The 18,532-nt window shown below is 47.7% G+C and overlaps 3 protein-coding genes and 1 pseudogene across 3 annotated transcripts; 2 read left to right on the top strand and 2 right to left on the bottom strand.

The window, feature by feature from the left end:
• Positions 1-1,907: 1,907 nt before the first annotated feature.
• LOC147991960 (ABC transporter C family member 3-like) lies at positions 1,908-7,517 on the top strand. Its single transcript, XM_087539307.1, has 10 exons — positions 1,908-2,153; positions 3,743-3,829; positions 3,910-4,539; positions 4,655-4,819; positions 5,680-5,974; positions 6,071-6,285; positions 6,477-6,782; positions 6,910-6,973; positions 7,068-7,307; positions 7,417-7,517. The coding sequence occupies exons 1-10, from the start codon at positions 1,923-1,925 to the stop codon at positions 7,515-7,517; spliced, it is 2,334 nt and encodes a 777-aa protein (XP_087395433.1). The 5' UTR covers positions 1,908-1,922.
• A 251-nt stretch (positions 7,518-7,768) lies between these two features.
• On the bottom strand, positions 7,769-9,217 carry LOC147991959 (BURP domain-containing protein 4-like). The gene is made up of 3 exons (XM_087539306.1): positions 9,139-9,217; positions 8,651-8,710; positions 7,769-8,511 (listed from the first exon to the last, which is right to left on the bottom strand). Exons 1-3 carry the CDS (start codon positions 9,215-9,217, stop codon positions 7,769-7,771), a joined length of 882 nt encoding a protein of 293 aa, XP_087395432.1.
• Positions 9,218-11,491: 2,274 nt separating this feature from the next.
• LOC147991958 (UDP-glycosyltransferase 87A2 pseudogene) lies at positions 11,492-13,122 on the top strand (annotated as a pseudogene).
• Positions 13,123-14,147: 1,025 nt separating this feature from the next.
• LOC147991957 (cyclin-B1-5-like) lies at positions 14,148-16,987 on the bottom strand. The gene is made up of 9 exons (XM_087526769.1): positions 16,716-16,987; positions 16,318-16,441; positions 16,130-16,220; positions 15,820-16,041; positions 15,625-15,723; positions 15,280-15,528; positions 14,988-15,149; positions 14,692-14,870; positions 14,148-14,576 (listed from the first exon to the last, which is right to left on the bottom strand). Exons 1-9 carry the CDS (start codon positions 16,768-16,770, stop codon positions 14,432-14,434), a joined length of 1,326 nt encoding a protein of 441 aa, XP_087382895.1. The 5' UTR covers positions 16,771-16,987; the 3' UTR covers positions 14,148-14,431.
• Between the last annotated feature and the right edge of the window lie 1,545 nt (positions 16,988-18,532).

Raw genomic sequence — 18,532 nt, 5'->3', positions numbered from 1 at the left:
TCCTTGCCTCAGTAGTCAGTACAGCACATACATGTATCTACAGATTAAACGCGCGTGTCTGTTCTTCGCGAGATTTCGATGTTGCTGCTGCCCTTCGGTCTTCTTCTTCCTTCTGTTTACAGTGCTGACAGTTCAGCATAGAATTCGAAAAATCCAGGATAGGTTCCAGAAACACGCTCATCTGTAGACTCTGCAGCGCTCTGCTGTTTTTATTTCTAGGAGTGATGTGCTTCATTGCCTGTCTGTTGTTTCTGTTGTACAATTGCATCAGCTGTGCTTTCTGAAAATAAAATACTTCTATGGTCAAACTTAGACGACGTGTCATCTAATGTTCATAGTCTTATACTCTGTTCTAATGTGCATTTTTCTCAGTTTCGGTGTTCAGGGGTTATCTGTTCATCATGAAGCAGCCGCTTTTGGACCACGCAACTCCTTCCTCATCCGAGGCAACAGGCACTAAATCACTCTTCACAGATGCTGGATGGTTCAGCATCATCACTTTTTCTTGGATGGGCCCCTTACTTGATCTCGGCAGAAAGAAAACTCTAGATCTCGACGATGTGCCCTTCTTGGATGACAGGGACAGTGTCCATGGGGTCCTCCCTAGTTTCAAGGCAAAGATTGTGTCAAACTCTGCGACCGGCCAGTTCACCGACGCTACAGCGGCCAAGCTTGCCAAGGCTATTGTGCTTACAACATGGAAACCGATCCTCGTCACTGCCGTCTACGCCCTACTCAGCAGTGTTGCTTCATATGTCGGTCCCTACCTGATCGAGTACTTTGTGGACTACCTGAATAAGAGCTCAAGGTCCAGTAGAGAGGGCTACGTTCTAGCATTGACGTTTGTTGTCGCGCAGCTGATCGAAGGTCTTTCGACGAGGCATTTGCAGTTTAGATCAAAACAAGTAGGGGTGCGTGCACGTTCGTCGCTTGTTGCTGCTATCTACCAGAAAGGCCTTGCCCTCTCCAGTCAGTCCAGGCAAAGCAACTCGAGCGGAGAGATGATCAATGTCGTGAGCCTCGATGCCGAGTGTGTAGGAGATTTCAGTCGATCCATGCACGACCTTTGGCGCCTTCCTGTGCAAATTGTTCTAGCCATGCTCATCTTATACTCGACACTTGGTTTTTGCCCTGCATTTGCTGCCCTTCTTGCCACTGCTTTGACAATTGGGGGTAATAAGCCTTTAGGGAGAATGGAGTAAAATTATCAAGAGAAAATGATGAGCGCCAAGGATGTGAGAATGAGGGCTATGTCTGAGATCTTACAGAGCATGCGCATTCTCAAGCTTCAAGGATGGGAAATGATCTTCTTGTCCAAGATAATAGAGTTGAGGAAGGTAGAGATGAATTGGTTAAAGAAGAAGGTATACAACTCGGCGATGCTCCTATCCATCTTCTTTTCTGCTCCTGCTTTTGTTGCTATGGCCACTTTCGGAGTTTGCGTGCTTATGGGCATTCCATTAGAAACAGGTAAAGTGCTATGTGCCCTGGCAACATTTAGACAGCTGCAAACACCTATCCATGGTCTCCCAGACGCATACTCTATGATCATTCAGACAAAAGTATCGCTTGACAGGATATGCTCATTTCTCTGTCTTGAGGAACTCCCTAGTGATGTTGTAACTAAGCTTCCTAGGGGTACCACCGATGTGTCGGTTGAGGTGACGAGCGGTCAATTCTCTTGGAATACATCTTCTCAAGTGCCTACTCTTCGAGACTTGAACTTCCGTGTACAACAAGGAACGAGGGTTGCTATCTGTGGAACAGTTGGATCTGGCAAATCAAGTTTATTGTCTTGCATACTCGGTGAGATACCAAAATTATCAGGAGAGGTTAAAACTTGTGGCAGGATCTCCTATGTTAGCCAAACACCTTGGATACAGAGTGGGAAAATCGAAGATAATATACTTTTTGGCACAGAAATGAATAGGGAGAGGTATGAAAAGGTCCTTGAAGCATGCTCGCTTATCAAGGACCTGGATATATTACCATTCGGTGACCAGACGATTATAGGAGAGAGAGGCATTAACCTCAGTGGTGGACAAAAACAGAGGATACAAATAGCCCGTGCTTTGTACCATGATGCTGATATCTATCTATTTGATGATCCGTTTAGTGCAGTTGATGCTCATACTGGATTGCACTTGTTCAAGGTATGTCTTGATGTTTTGTATTTCATTGTTCTTTATGCATATGAAATAACTGAATGCTAAAACTAATATCTTATCTGGCGACAGATCTTATACACATTAATTTTGATTATATAAATTTATACTATATTACCATGTGCTGCAGTGTTCACCTTCCAGTTTACGCACAATTTCTGAGTAGTACTGATACACATTTAAAGTTTTCCCTTAGAAAGTGTCTGTCTATATATCTGAGTACAAGTACCGGCATGCATTTAATGGGGGCATTTGGTGGAAAACATTGGTTGGACTACAAATATTACCGAAACTAACTTGGAAGAATGAGTAACAACAACAACAACAACAAAGCCTTTAGTCCCAAACAAATTGGGGTAGGCTAGAGGTGAAACCCATAAGATCTCGCAACCAACTCATGGCTCTGGCACATGGATAGCAAGCTTCCATGCACCCCTGTCCATAGCTAGCTCTTTGATGATACTCCAATCTTTCAGGTCTCTCTTAACGGACTCCTCCCATGTCAAATTCGGTCTACCCCGCCCTCTCTTGACATTCTCCGCACGCTTTAGCCGTCCACTATGCACCGGAGCTTCTGGAGGCCTGCGCTGAATATGCCCAAACCATTTCAGACGATGTTGGACAAGCTTCTCTTCAATTGGTGCTACCCCAACTCTATCTCGTATATCATCATTCTGGACTCGATCCTTCCTCGTGTGGCCACACATCCATCTCAACATACGCATCTCCGCCACACCTAACTGTTGAACATGTCACCTTTTAGTCGGCCAACACTCAGCGCCATACAACATCGCGGGTCGAACCGCCGTCCTGTAGAACTTGCCTTTTAGCTTTTGTGGCACTCTCTTGTCACAGAGAATGCCAGAAGCTTGGCGCCACTTCATCCATCCGGCTTTGATTCGATGGTTCACATCTTCATCAATACCCCCATCCTCCTGCAGCATTGACCCCAAATACCCAAAGGTGTCCTTCTGAGGTACCACCTGGCCATCAAGGCTAACCTCCTCACACCTAGTAGTACTGAAACCGCACATCATGTACTCGGTTTTAGTTCTACTAAGCCTAAACCCTTTCGATTCCAAGGTTTGTCTCCATAACTCTAACTTCCTATTTACCCCCGCCCGACTATCGTCAACTAGCACCACATCATCCGCAAAGAGCATACACCATGGGATATCTCCTTGTATATCCCTTGTGACCTCATCCATCACTAATGCAAAAAGATAAGGGCTCAAAGCTGACCCCTGATGCAGTCCTATCATCCGCAAAGAGTATACACCATGGAAGAATGAGTATTCTTTCGAAAATATTTTTTACCGAGGGTAGTAACATATTTCAAAATACTTATGCATGAGAGTGGTAATTAATCTCTTGCTTATGTGTCCATCCTATAACGAATGTTCTTCATATTGCATTTGTTGGAAAGTTGGTTTCATAGTTCTTTTAGTCAAGTTAAACAACTCCTTGGATTTTGTGATTGATCCAGTTTAGCCAAGCAATTTTGAGTTCATATATCCTTGAGAGAGATTCTAGGGTGCTATTCAGTGAACTTATTGACCATAATTTGTATTTTGCAGGAGTGCTTGCTTGGATTTTTAGCTTCAAAAACAGTTGTGTATGTTACACATCATGTCGAATTCTTACCTTCAGCCGACGTTATCATGGTATGCTGGAAACAAATGTATAATGTCTTCTCTATGATATGTGCAAAAAATCCTTTTCAATTCCTTTTATCATATTTCAGGTCTTGAAAGATGGGAAAATAATACAAGCAGGGGATTACACTGAAATTCTTAATTCTGGAAAAGAATTCACTGAATTAATTGTGTCCCACAAGGATGCATTATCTACTATGGACATGTTGGAGCTCCCAAGTAGCAATTATGAAAGTAGTTGCCATCTTAATGGCAATGGAAGCACCCTACCCATAGCAGATGAGCAAACACATGATAACAATGAAGAAGTACTTGTTCAAAATGGTCAACTTGTACAAGAAGAAGAGAGGGAGAAAGGCCGGGTTGGGTTTATTGTCTACTGGAAATATATTACAATGGCACACAAAGGAGCATTTGTGCCACTTATTTTGCTAGCTCAGATCATTTTTCAATCTCTTCAAATTGGAAGCAATTTATGGATGGCTTGGGCAGCTCCGGTATCTAAAGATGTGAATCCTCCGGTCAATAGCTCGATGATGATAAATGTATATGTTGCATTAGCCCTTGTTACCTCATTGTGTGTCTTCATACGATCCTATCTTCTAGTCATGGCTGGATGTAAGACTGCAATCATGCTATTTGACAAGATGCACCAATGCATATTCCGAGCACCGATGTCTTTCTTTGATTCCACTCCTAGCGGCCGTATCTTGAATAGAGTAAGTAATTACCTTCACAAAGTTATTTACAATGATAAATTGAAGTCACATTTCCTCGGAGTGCTGTTAAACTTTTTATTCGACTAATAACGCTGAAAGTCGAAACAAATTGCAGGCCTCCACCGATCAGAGCGCAGTGGATACTCAAATATATGATCTGATGGGCTACCTTCTATTTCCTGCCATCGAAATTCTTGGAACAATTATTCTAATGTCGCGGGTTGCATGGCCAGTCTTTGTAATTTTTGTCCCTGTTATTATTGCATCTCTATCATATCAGGTAATGTTTCTCATATAGTTTTGTTCGATGTGACTTTTTTGTTGGCATCCTTTTTGAAAACATAGGAAAAGTACAAATACATTAATTCATAGCTAGTGAATTTTGCATGGGAGTTCCACACCTTGAACAACAACAACAAAGCCTTTAGTCCCAAACAAGTTTGGGTAGGCTAGAGCTGAAACCAATAAGATCTCGCTTCCCCACACCCTTATCCATGTACTTTGATGAAAATATGGAATATCAACAAATTTAATTTGTAGAGTACAGGAGGTAATGATATACCAATGTTCATATAGATAGACTTATTGATTGGAGTAGTGTTGTGAAAAATCTGTTCAGATATCACTCTATATATACTGAGCAGGTCCAGTACAATTTAAATTAGCAGTAGTAGAGGGCATGGCACTTTAACCTTATTGAAGCACAAGTGACCTTATTGACAGGTGGCTACACAAAAAGCTAATAATTTTATAGTTGAAGAAAAAACCAATAATTTTGATCAATGGACTTTGAATACCAAGTAAGGTTGGTTTTAACTTCTATATTAACTATTTTATACTCCTTCCGTCTCAAAACTTTGTACTAAATCTGCGACACTTATTTTGTGATGGAGGGAGTACGATTTAAAGAACCTAAAAAGGTGCCCTTTGCATGTTCAGAACCAAGTGTCACAACTGCAAATTTAGGACCAATGGTGAAGCTTTGGTTAGGCAGATTAAGACAAATTTTAACCCACGACATTATTTTAATGTATAATATGTAGCATATTGTATCACAAAGTTATATTTATGTCTATCTATGAAATTAATTGGTACTTCTTGTTTCTTCTTTTAATCATAATACCATCCCTTCTCTTCCAGCAATACTACTTAAGTGCTGCTAGGGAGTTGCAGAGGTTAACTGGAGTTTGCAGAGCTCCTGTGATGCAGCATTTCGCTGAATCAATAGCTGGCACAACTATAATTAGATGCTTTGATAAGAAAAGAGAGTTCATCAGTTGGACTGGCCAATTGATGGATAATTTATCTCGGGCAACGTTATATAATGCTGCTGCGATGGAATGGTTGTGCTTTCGCTCGGACTTTCTTTCTTCTTTTATTTTTGGATTTGCATTGATACTTCTGGTCACCTTGCCAGCTGATCTAATTGACTCAAGTAAGTAAACATGCTTTTTCCAATCAACTAAAATTAGAAAATAATGTATTAGCATCCCTAATTAGTATTAACTTATTATTTCCTTACACTTCACAGAGACAGCTGGTCTTGCAGTCACTTATGGACTAAGTCTGAATATGCTAATAGGGTGGGCTATTCTGGTCCTCTGTGCTTTGGAAAACAGAATGATATCCGTGGAAAGAATATTGCAATACATGACCATTCCTTCTGAACCGCCCCTTACGATATCAGAAAGTAGACCAGATTGCCATTGGCCAACAAAGGGTGAAATTGAGCTTCGCAACCTTCATGTTCGTTTCTTCAACTTTAAATATTTCTCTTTTTCTTCTGCAAATCCATGTTGATGAAACTTCTGAAGTTCTATGAGATAGTTTTAGTGGCACATAGTATTTTTTTTTCATCAGTTAGTAATAGCAGTGCTGAGTTTCTTCTAATATAACGTTGCAGTTATTAGTACCCTAAGTGCTTGTATGGCATGCAGGTAAAATATGCGCCACATCTGCCTTTAGTTTTGAAAGGCGTGACGTGCACCTTCTCAGGAGGCATGAAGACCGGTATTGTTGGAAGAACAGGTGGTGGAAAGTCAACCTTGATTCAAACGCTATTCCGCATTGTCGATCCGTGTATCGGGCAAATATTGATAGATGGCGTCGACATCTCCACCATTGGACTGCATGACCTACGGACAAGACTGAGCATCATTCCACAAGACCCTGTTATGTTCGAGGGGACTCTGCGAAGCAACATCGACCCTCTGGATGAATATAGTGATGAGCAAATCTGGGAGGTACTGTATTTTCAAATTGACTCCATTCATTTAAAAAATCGATTTGACCCCATAACTTGCAAAAAATCAGCATCCGCATTTTCTATTTGATGGCTAAAGTGGTTTGTGCGTGATCTATGTTGTCTAGGCATTGGACTGCTGTCATCTTGGAGATGAAGTTAGGAAGAACGAGCTTAAGCTCGACTCTACAGGTTTGATAGTACTCCAAGATGACGGAAATTCCCAGTGGATATTGCTCTTCTTTATGATGGCAAACCAATAACTTTGCATTTAACTGAAATGCAGTGACAGAGAACGGCGAAAACTGGAGCGCGGGTCAGCGGCAGCTTGTTTGCTTGGGAAGGGTGATTCTAAAGAGGAGGCGGATCCTAGTTTTGGACGAGGCAACTTCTTCAGTGGATCCGATAACCGACGGTTTGATCCAGAAAACCTTGAAACAGCAATTTGCCGAATGCACCGTGATCACGATAGCGCATCGTATCACATCGGTTCTTGATAGCGAGAGGGTGATTCTTCTGGACAACGGTGAGTCCCCTCCACTGCGTTACAGTCTTACAGATTGAACTGGCGAATCCTATATGTGCTGTTCTCCTCTGTTAGTTTGTTTTAACTGTTGTCATGCTGTGTAAAACAGGTGAAATTGCAGAGCATGACTCACCAGCGAAGTTGCTAGAGGACAGTTCATCCTTATTCTCCAAACTTGTGTCAGAATACACAATGGGATCGAAATTATAAGTCGAGGATGCAAAGAAGAGCCAAGTCATGGTGCCGATATATATCGCCGGTGTTCAATTGGATCTCACGTTTCCGGCTTGAAATTAGACTGTTGTTCAGAACCCCACGTATATTTCTCCAAATTCGTGCATGCAGTTCTTACAGTATAAAAGATGTAGTGACCATTAGTTTAAGCTTGGTCGGATCATATTACGGTGGAGATTGATACGTCATCCCTCTTAGCTCGAGATTCATACTTCACCGATCATAATCTAGTGGATTTCACCACCCACCCACACCACATACTTCTCTGGCATGTAGTGGCAGATCGGCTCGCCGCGGGACCCGTTGAGCGTCGCGAAGTACTCGGCGTCCCAGCCGGAGGTGTCCTCGTGGCAGACGGCGATCGCCGTCGCGCCCAGCGTAGGGTCGTCCTGCCCGACCAGCTCCACGCGCACCGCGCCCACGTTGCTTGGCCGGTGGCAGTACAGCACGTCCGCCGGGTACGGCAGCGGGTGGCACGGCACGACCGCGCCGGCAATGCTGGCGACGCCGCCGGGCGCCACCACGTACCTGTGGGGCTCCTCGCGCCCGTGCACGACCGTCCTGAGCGGCTCCGCCGTCGCTGCTCCCAGGCCCGCCGCGGCGAACTCCATGGCCGCTCGCTCGGTGTTGGCACAGAGGTGGGGTTTTTCCGGCTGGTCGCCGCCTCGTGCCTCGCTGCGGCCGCAGAACCGGAGCGTGCTGGCGACCTGCCGGGCCTGCTCCGAGCCCGGCGCAATATTGTAGTAGGTCAGTATGTTTCGGAGGCTGCCGTAGTCGAACGGCGGCGGCGCGAGGTTGGTGCCGGTGACCGTGCTGGCGGTGCCTGCCCTCCTGGCGTGCCCGAGCTTGGTGCCTGCGGGCAGCACCGCGCCGTCGAACAGGTTGCGCCTGAGAAAGAGGATCCCTTTGTCGGCCTTGAGGTGCTGTGGGCGGGGGTTGCACCACTGTGTCGGGAACACGCCGTCCGACGCTGCACTCACAACACGTACGCAATTCATTCAACATGGAAATGATCGCTAGCTCCATAATACAAATCGGAAGCAGATATACATAACGTGATTCTACCTTATGTTAATTATTAGGTGGAGGTAAAGAATGAGATTACTTACGATGAAGAGGTGGGATTGTCGACGAAGGGCCGCGCGGTGACCACGTAACATCGTACGCGGCTGAACCAAACCACAAAATAATCAGTAGTGTTCTATTAGCATACACAGAACAACATAAATACTACTCCCTCTATCTCATAATATAAGACGTTTTTATAAGCTAACATAGCTTGCAAAAACATATAATATTATGGGATGGAGAAAGTAGGACGCAACATAAATCGGAATTTGAAGCTGTCAAAATCCGTGGGATCATAAAAATCGCATGGTCTCTTATAGCCAAAACATATGTTCTAGGACGCAAGATATAGCCGTATGACTTCTATTCCAAGGGATGTCACACTTATCAATAGTCATGTACATGGGTGATGAGCCAATAAAAATGACAATCAATAGGACGAATCGCGAACAGGATTAAAGCCATTAAAAAGTTGCAGCCCGACTAAAAACAATTAACTAATATGCAAAATAGCGACTCATAAATTTACCTGAATGAGGATTACCATCAGTTTGTTGCGCTCCTGCAACAAACCCAAGGACGAATAGGGCTATGAGAATCGTCATCATCGCAGTTTCTTTCGCAATGCTCTCTCCGATTTGCTTTTTCTATTTGACAAGTGTATTTTTATACTAGCATTAGCATCAGGTTTGCATTTCTAAACTGACACAAAGCCGAAAAAAGCGCGAATGTTGTGATTTCGGTTTCGCAACCGAAATCCAGTACACACCATAGGTATGCTTGCGACGCCACTATCCACTCTACATGGAAGGAATCCATTGCCGGTTACGATGAAAATAATGCTAGATAAAAATTACTCCTTGTCCTCCTGGTGGACTCCCTTTCATATTTGTACTCACAAAGTGTTGATATATTCCTGTCAACATCTTTAGAGAACTCACTTTTGTACCAAACCTACAAATCAGATAAAATAAAGCTGGCGTGACACTCGTGGAAGGACAAGAATTCATGGTGGTAAAAGGGGAGCCTACGAGCGCCCCCTGGTTTTGTACCCCCCCCCCCCCCCCTCAAGTTTCCTTCTTCCTAATTACTCATCCTCCTCACTTTATCTCATTTTCCCTAGCGAGGGGTGAAGACGAGAACCAACGGTACAGGTGGTGGAAGCAATGGATCCACATCGACGTTGGTGATCTTTGTTGAACGGATGTGCGATTGCGAGCAGGGGCTATGAGAATTAGGAAATTGTGAAAGACTAGCAATATGTAGGGTAAATTATTCTTTTTACAATATAGTTGTGACCTTTTGATATAAAGAGTAATTCGCAATGCTCTTTAATGTTAAACTTCGACCTCTCGGTAAGCACACATCAATCACTCAATGCAACTCTTTGATATATTTGTTCTGATTCGTAGCGTCTATTTTCCTGTCGCATAAAGTAAAAAGCGCCCGACTAAAATACCCGTAACTTTAGACAACCACTTTTTCTGTTGACGTAATAAAAATAAGAGTATTTCTCAGTTAACATTGAAATAATGGTGGTAGTAGGTGGAGTTGGGTTGCATTGCAAAGTTGGAGCCTAGTCACGTAGGACAACATGGCGGTGTTAATGCCTCACAAAGGATGGTTTCGGTGCACGGTGATCTCAACGGTGATGGTGGGACTTGTTGATTCAAGGTTTGCAAATTGCAACTTCCCCCCACTAGGCTCGGCACTAAAGATGGAGCTAACTAGCCCTTGATGTGTTGGGCTAGTTCTTTGGCGGGACCGACCTAGTTCGATCGCCGTGCTACAATGGTCATTGTGTTGCCGATTATTTACCGTGAAGTCGCAATTGCTAGTATGGAACAATGGTGTAGTGGTTGAAATTCTAGTCGTGTGTGTCAAGTCGGCTAGGTTCTCTAGACATTTTGTTATCCTAGTTTTCAGTTAGGAAAGAGCGTCCACATCGCAAAGACTGAGAAAAAAAATTAAAAGATACAAAGGCTAAGAGCCACACTCTCGGGTCCAGAACATGGCCCAACCACCGCAATGCACGGCTAATGGGGAGAGCCGGAGGACAGAAACCACCACAAAACAAAGTGTAAGCCAGCCTTTCCCTATTTCTTTGACAGGTTTTCCTCTCGTCTTGGCGGCTAGAACCTTAGCCACCACCGGTAGAGGCCAATCTTCCAGCACCGTCCTCTGGCGGCGATCTCGGTCATTGATGGTGAGGGGGGAGGGGGGGGGGGGAGGGGGGGGGGGGAAGGGGGGGGGGTAGTCGGATTCATGCGTGTGGATCGTCTTTACCCCTCGTGGTGTATGTTTTTAGATTGTTCATTGTCTTGGCTTCGGCGATGACAATGACGAGAGAGGTGACGAGCGTTTGTGCCAAGCTGCTATCTTTTCAGTTTTGTCATGCTGGTCCTTACGTCACTAGAGAGCTCATTTCATCCCAAAAGTCTAGACTGAAAGGAGGGATACTCTTTCTTATAAGCTGGTCATGGCCTCCTCCTGTAAGCAATATGGGACTAAACCGAGCCAGCCTCCACCAGCCTAACATGTGAGCACAAATTTATGAGTATTTTCTCTATGCATTTTCTCTGTAAACTAAAAATAATGTTTTTTGCACCCGCAAAAAAAAATGTATTTTGAACGGAGGACCTAAACGGAGCACGACAAACGGTGCAGTTCGTTGGTGGATATCCCGATGCATTTTCTCTGTAAAAATAATGTATTTTCGGCCCCTACACGAAAGAAGAAAGATGGCAGCCGGAATCCCGAATCCCCCATGGTCACAGTTCACAGGAACTCTGCTTCGAGCCTTCGATCGCCGCCTAGCAAGCTACTACCTCGAGAGAGCAGGAGGCCGCCGCGCGGAGCCACTGACCAACGAACTCCGTGGCCGTGCCGTACCCTGGCCGCGGCCACATCAACGCGATGCTGAACCTGTGCCGTGTCCTCGCCGCCCGGGGCGGCGTGTCCGCCACCATCGTCGTCACGGGCGTCCGCCTGGAGGCCATCCCCAACGTCGCCCCCTCCGAGCACGGCCGCGCCGCCGACATGGTCGGGTTCGTCGAGGCCGTGTACACCCGGATGGAGTCTACCTTCGAGCACCTCCTCGACCGGCTCGGGGCCGCGCCCGCGGCCATCGTCGCCGACACGTTCGTGCCCTGGGCGGTGCGCGTCGGCGACCGGAGGGGCGTCCCGGTGTGCGTCCTCTCGCCGCTCAGCGTCACCATGTTCTCCGTGCAGTACCACTTCCACCGCCTGCCCGTGGCCGCCGGCGGTACCGCTTCTCCGGTGTCTGACAACTCAGGTACAAGTTCTCCAACCCAAACTTTCCAGATCGTAATCAAATTTGTTGGGATTTCACCACAACAATGGTTGATCTTAGTATTGCAGATGGCAAGGATTCTTGTCTGATTGAGAGCTACATTCCTGGCCTGAAGTCAATCAGGTTAGCCGATCTTGAGCCCACACACTCCAACAAGGTAGTGCTGAACCAGGTCCTTGAAGCATATCGTTACGTCAGAAAAGCACAGTGTGTCATCTTCACCTCCTTCTACGAGCTCGAGAGCGACGCCATTGACTCCCTAAGGCGAGAGCTCCGCTGCCCCGTGTTCGCCGTTGGCCTTTGCATCCCCTTCATGGTACTCCAAGAACACAATGCCAGTTCTTCACAAGAGCAAGGCTACATGGCTTGGCTGGACACGCAGCCGGTGAACTCAGTGTTGTATGTCTCACTCGGCAGCTACCTCTCGGTGTCGTCCGCTCAGCTCGACGAGATCGCCGTTGGCCTGGCCCAGAGCAATGTCAGGTTCCTGTGGGTGCTCCGCGATGCATGCGCCGGTGTGCGCGATTTGATCCGTGGAAGCCACTGTGTGATCGTCCCCTGTGTGACCAACTCAAGGTGTTGTGCCATCCTTCAGTTGGGGGTTCTTCACCCACTGCGGCATGAACTCGACGCTGGAGGTGCTCTACGCCGGCGTGCCGATGCTGACTCTGCCGATAGCTTTCGACCAGCCGATCAATAGCCGGCTGATCGTCGATGAGTGGAAGGTTGGGCACAACCTCAAGGAGAAGGTCCGGGGCGATGACGTCATCGGAAGAGATGAAATTGATGAAGGTGTTAAGAGGCTCATGAATTGTGACGACGGTGAGGGCACGAGGGGGAGAGCTTCGCTTATGAAAGAGGCTTCTCGCGCCGCGGTCGAAGTGGGTGGTTCATCGGACAGCGATATCACATCTTTCATCAGTTACATTTCACGGCTCAATAATTGAAATGTTGTTAGAGACTCTGAAAGAAACTTAGGGACTGTTCGAAGTCCCTCCGCTCCACGCTGCTACTCCCCGAGTTGGTGGAGTTTTAGTTCAAAACTGTGGAGTGAGTGAATCGGTACTTCCCAGATTCCTAAAATCCAGGGAGCTGGTGGACTCCCGAACAGCCCCTTAGTATGTTCATTTGAACAATGTGTATTTGAATTCGATAAGTATGTTTTGAGCAATGTATTTGAGTTCGAATGACTTTCACTTCCATTGTTGCTGTAATTCTAGTCCCTCACCCTCTTTGTTTATTTTTCCTGAGGTTCCCTTTCTGCACTCTGTGGTATATTTGTGCTTCTCCTTTCCTCTGAATTACAACACATCCCCTGTAAATTCTGAAGTACCGATTTGTAAAGTGGTAGTTTCTGGCACGTTTCCATCAATTGTGGTAGTTTCTGGGCACGTTTCCATCAATTGTGGTGGTTTTTGGTTAAATACTCGTGTTGTCTCTTATTGCCCAGACAGTTGCAAGTACTTATTGCTTTGTTCAGGAAAAAAAAACTGTGAATTGACCAATACCACCAAAGGACATGGAAAATTTCAGTCCAAACGAAGAGAAAGTTTTCAGCTATGTTATGATTTTTACAAGTACAGAAAGGAGGTGGTGGCAAGTCCAAACAGTTTTTTCTAGCTTTCAAAGATACGCTCAGATGATTCACACACACACACAAAAAAGCATGCTCAGATGGCTGTTGAGATATTCTCAGATGACTTCAATTTTAAGTTTCTGCACAGATCAGCTAATTGTTTCTTCGGCTGAGAGGTAACTGGGTAACTGTAACAAGTACAAACTGAAACAAAGACCACAGTTACCCAGTAAAAAAGCATGCTCAGATGGCTGTTGAGATATTCTCAGATGACTTCAATTTTAAGTTTCTGCACAGATCAGCTAATTGTTTCTTCGGCTGAGAGGTAACTGGGTAACTATAACAAGTACAAACTGAAACAAAGACCACAGTTACCCAGTAAAAAAGCATGAGATGGCTGTTGAGATATTCTCAGATGACTTCAATTTTAAGTTTCTGCACAGATCAGCTAATTGTTTCTTCGGCTGAGAGGTAACTGGGTAACTGTAACAAGTACAAACTGAAACAAAGACCACAGTTACCCAGTAAAAAAGCATGCTCAGATGGCTGTTGAGATATTCTCAGATGACTTCAATTTTAAGTTTCTGCACAGATCAGCTAATTGTTTCTTCGGCTGAGAGGTAACTGGGTAACTGTAACAAGTACAAACTGAAACAAAGACCACTTGTGAGAACAGGAAAACTTATTCAGTAACACAGCTCTGAATTCGATTCAAACTAGTATGAATTGTTGTAGTGCACTCTGGTCAGGTGTGCCGTATATACAGAGTAAGCAACACCCAGCTCTCTTGATTCGAAAGCCAAGGAAATCGCTATTGAATGAAGTCGATTCAAACATAGTTGGTGTATCATATCAGATAGTAGCAGAACAGACAGTAACAGTAAGCAACCAAGCTTTCAAGATCGAAAGCCGAGCAGCAATTCCTAGAGCAGACTAGGCCAGGCGCTGAGGAGCGGCCACTGCCGGAGGGCGCAGAGACACGCGCCCATACTGCTCACAGGAGTACTTCTTGTAGATGGCCTTGAGCTTGCACTCCGGAGCAGCCGCGTGCGCCATGACCAGCACCTTGGCAGGCTCCCTGAAATCAACAAACAGATAGATTTCTCATGAATTTCAGCTCATTCAGCCAAGTTCATCTTCATCAGGTGGTAGGTAGTACAGACTACAGACAGACAAGCGAATGTATGGCTTACAGGAGCTGGGGTTCAGCGAATCCGGTGTGGTGCTTGAGGGTTTCCGTCCAGACGGGTCTTCTTTTCAGCGTGCACCGGGCGGCGTACACGGCAGACGCCGCCACCAGCGAGGGGCGCACGGTGACCAGCCCGTACTCCATGAGCGCCATCTCGGCGAAGAAGAAGATCATATGCTCAAGCTGCGTTCAACAACAAGAAGAGGAGGAAACGAAATTCAGCAAATGTTCAAGCTGCGTTCAACAACAAGATGAGATGCAACTTCAGATATCTGAATCAAAAGTCCAATGCGTTTTTACCTCCTTGTCGCCGCTCCCCGCGGCCTTGGCGAACCGCACCAGGAAGACGTACGGGGTGGGCACGGTGAGGTTCCACGCCATGCTGTTGAGTATGTTCTTCTCCATGGACAGGATCTGCTGCCGAGAGTACGAGTAGTCGGCTATGGATATGAAATCGTCTACCTGCAAACACAAAGCAAACCGCCACTTCAGATTCAGAGTTCCTTCACAGACCGACAGACAGACAGACACGAGCAGGTGATCTATGGATGCAAATTAAGGGGATGAGAGAAAGTGTTTGGGCCATATATACCTCGGGCGCCCAGATCTCCTCGTACTTGCAGGAGATGAGCATGGCAGCCATGCCGACGAGCTGCAGCTCCCGCCGAGGCACCGCCTGTAAGGAGAGGAACCTGTCGATGACGTACATTGTCAAGTACATGCTCTCGGGCATGAGCTCGAATTTATGGCCCACTTCCACTAGCCAGTCTATCAGGATTGCCCTCATCTTGGGGTTGATCTCGGGCTGGATGCCCATGTAATCTATCGGCCGGCACTCGTGCTGCAACACAACACAGATTGGTGAGCATCGTCAGAACAGTTGCTTGCGGTGTGTCACTTGAGCAGACAATTGCTGAAGAGGGAGGTTTGTGGTTACCTGTGCCTCCTTGTAGTATCTGTAGATGTCGTCGATGTAGTCGACGACGGCGAGCTCGTTGTCGCCGTCCAGCTTGTCGATGTCATCGATTGAGGCCTCCTGCCATTCACAAGAACACGCGAGCAGAGTCAAGGCACTGGGATGAGCAGAGTTTAGGACAACAGAGGGGTTGGTTGGATGGGCCGGGTCGCTCACCTTGGACCGATGGTTGAGCACGGTCGTGAGGGTGTGGACGACCTTCTTCCTGGGGGCAGAGCCGCCGCCGGCGACCTCTGATGGCTTCCTGTTTTCGTCGGAGCCGGTGGCGATCTTGGCGGCCGGCTCAGGGCGAGGGGCGGCGGGCTTGAGCTTGACAGGGACCTTCTTGGCCACCGGCTTCGGGGCGGCACGCGCTGCTGGAGGAACAGGTACGCCGTTCTGCAAACCACAACAGCGATTTAGATTAGAATCCATCATCAAGAAATTGCTTTGGAAGATCGGAAAGGGGGCTCGTGTCTGTCTGTACCTTAGATGGATCGGCCTGGGCCTTCTTCAGGAGCTGAGCGCCGAAGCTCCGGGTGATAGGCCGATTGATCCCCGCCGGCAGCTGGATCTTGCTGTTGCAGCGAACAAGACCGGGTTCAGTTCAGGACAAAGAAGGGAAGAAAGAAAAGCAGGACGGGATTCGATCCTTGCGCTGATTGATTTTCTTACCCGCCGAGGACGTGGGCGTGGACGACGTTGCCGATGTCCCCGAGGACCCGCCTGTTTCCTCCCGCGCCGGGGCGGCCGCCGGCGGCGGCGGCGTCCTTCTGCTTCCCTGCCGGTACTGCGGCACCTGAACATGACGAAAGAGAAACATGAGTAAAGATCAAGGAATCGCTTCTTTGACGCTCGCATCAGACTAGAAATCAAGAACTCGAGAACTAAAAATCCGATCTTGGCGAATCAGACTCGTAAGACGGAACAGATCAAGAACTCGAACGAAACAAGCCGCAAGAAACCCAACGGCGCAGGCAGGACCAAATCGAGAAATCAAGAACCCCTAGCGCGGTCGTCCCCCGCGCGGCGCAGCGAGAAAGAGAGATTCGGCGGGCGGGCGGGCGGCTCACCTCTGTTGGCCGGCTGCGGAGCGGCAGCCGCGTGCTGGTTATGCCTGGTCGCCATGGGGACTTCTTGCTGTTCCAGCTCCGTTCGAAGATCTCGAGAACCGGCGAGGTGCTACTCCTCCAGCGGGCCTCTCGCTCCGATGCTTCTCTCCTCCTACCGCTGTGAGCCGTTGGGGCGAACGGAAGAGACCTGAAGCTTTATAGAAGCGGGCGGCTGTGGTTGAGGCGGCGGCGGCGGCACAAAGTAGCCGTTGGGGGTTCTTTGGTTCTTGGAAAGGAAAGTTTCCGGCTGCGGTACCGGTCTCGGAAGGATTATCACGTTTCCTGCGCTGTGGAACCCCGGAACTTAATAACGGAAATGCCATCTGGCCCACATTTCGCGAGAAGGCCAACCACGCATCTGGCCCATCTGGTCTCTAAAGCCGTTGGGGATCTTGCGCAGGAAGTCAACTTCAAGCCTGTGTAACCGAACCTCTACACTCTTCGGCTTCGTTGCCTTGGTGGTTGAGGCCTTGCGGGAGGGTAATGCAAGAAGGACCATGAAACTTCAGGGGTCATGCTGTTATCGTAACTCCCAATGATGAAGTGAGGGGGAGGGTAATGCAAGAAGGACCATGGAACTTCAGGGGTCATGCTGTTATCATAACTCCCTATGATTGAGTGACCCAACCATCCCAACTTAAGCTTGACACTTTGGACATATGGATTCAGATACACGATGTTCCTGGTCTCTACGCATATTTGGTTCCTTCTCCCGCTGCAAAAGTAGGGGAGATTTTGTTCGGTGAAACTGCATGATTTTACTGGTGGGGCCAAGTGGTTCTTTTATGGTTGGAAAGGGCTCCCCACCCTCTGTCGGGGAAATGACACCTATGGGATCACAAGAATCCCTACTACAGTTGGGGGGGTGCGAGGTTGTGAGAAGAGCAGGTCTAACAAGAAGCACACAGATCGTTTACCCAGGTTCGGACCGCAAGGATGCGTAATACCCTAGTCCTGCTTTGGCGGATGTATTCAATGTTCTTGTGTTCTTGAGCTAGCTACGGGGTGTAACTTGCCCAAAAGAGCCGAATCCCACTCCAGTACGCCACGGGCCTCCTTTTATAGTTGAAAGGGGCTGCCACAGTGGCACACAGGAGGTGGAAAGGCCTACAGTACTGCGAGCTTATCGCCCGTATTACAGGACAAGACGCATTTAATGCGTCGCTTAGGTGTCCCTTAGCTTTATCGAGGGCGGGAACGAGGCCCGTCCCGTCCGTCGCCGCCTCGCCTCGCTTCGACACGCGCCCAGGCCAGCGACACATGTGGCGCCATGTAGGCAGGCAGGCAGCTGAGGTGGCGCGGTGGTAGGGTCTTCATGAAGATCTACAGCCACCACGCAGGTGCTTGCTGAGTTGGCTTGGAAGCCGCTCGTCGCCACGCAGGCGCTTGCCCAGCTGGCTGGGCTGGCAGCTGCATGGGGACGGTGATGGAGCCTTGGTAGGTGTGGGCCTGGTTGTGGCCTTGCTGATGCCCTCGGCAAGGGTCTTGCCGGGGCCCCGGCAAGGGTCTTGCCGGGGCGCCGTGGTCGTCCCCGGCAAGGCGCTTGCCGGGGGTCTTGTGGACCTCCTCAGCTAGGATCCCGCCGAGGGTCGCCGTTTTCTGGTCCTCATCTGATCTCACATGTTTATGATCTTGACGAAGATCTACATGCCACCAAGGAGGTGCCTCCCGAGCCTTTGTCCAACGTGGTTGATTACGTTGGAAGTCGTGGGCTCAAGGGTGGTGTGATCAGCTGGTGTTGGGCGAGCTGCTTCGGTAAGGCTCTTGCCGGGGCCGTT

Source organism: Triticum urartu, chromosome 1A (assembly GCF_056163025.1).
Source record: "Triticum urartu cultivar PI428250 chromosome 1A, HENAU_Tu73, whole genome shotgun sequence".
NCBI lineage: Eukaryota > Viridiplantae > Streptophyta > Magnoliopsida > Poales > Poaceae > Triticum > Triticum urartu.
The sequence above is the reverse complement of the archived record's forward strand: the minus strand, read 5'-3'. Positions and strand labels throughout refer to the sequence as shown.

What these genes read in the sequence shown, in the direction of transcription:
- LOC147991960 (XM_087539307.1), top strand. Translation starts at nt 1,923, where the DNA reads ATGAATAGGGAGAGGTATGAAAAGGTCCTTGAAGCATGCTCGCTTATC. An exon ending in TTGCATCTCTATCATATCAG is followed by an intron (nt 4,820 to 5,679) that starts GTAATGTTTCTC and finishes CTTCTCTTCCAG; the next exon opens with CAATACTACTTAAGTGCTGC. An exon ending in TTGAGCTTCGCAACCTTCAT is followed by an intron (nt 6,286 to 6,476) that starts GTTCGTTTCTTC and finishes TATGGCATGCAG; the next exon opens with GTAAAATATGCGCCACATCT.
- LOC147991959 (XM_087539306.1), bottom strand. Translation starts at nt 9,217, where the DNA reads ATGATGACGATTCTCATAGCCCTATTCGTCCTTGGGTTTGTTGCAGGA. An exon ending in TGATGGTAATCCTCATTCAG is followed by an intron (nt 8,711 to 9,138) that starts GTAAATTTATGA and finishes GGTTTGGTTCAG; the next exon opens with CCGCGTACGATGTTACGTGG. An exon ending in GACAATCCCACCTCTTCATC is followed by an intron (nt 8,512 to 8,650) that starts GTAAGTAATCTC and finishes TTGTGAGTGCAG; the next exon opens with CGTCGGACGGCGTGTTCCCG.
- LOC147991957 (XM_087526769.1), bottom strand. Translation starts at nt 16,770, where the DNA reads ATGGCGACCAGGCATAACCAGCACGCGGCTGCCGCTCCGCAGCCGGCC. An exon ending in CCCAGGCCGATCCATCTAAG is followed by an intron (nt 16,042 to 16,129) that starts GTACAGACAGAC and finishes TGTGGTTTGCAG; the next exon opens with AACGGCGTACCTGTTCCTCC. An exon ending in CGGGGAGCGGCGACAAGGAG is followed by an intron (nt 14,871 to 14,987) that starts GTAAAAACGCAT and finishes TGTTGAACGCAG; the next exon opens with CTTGAGCATATGATCTTCTT.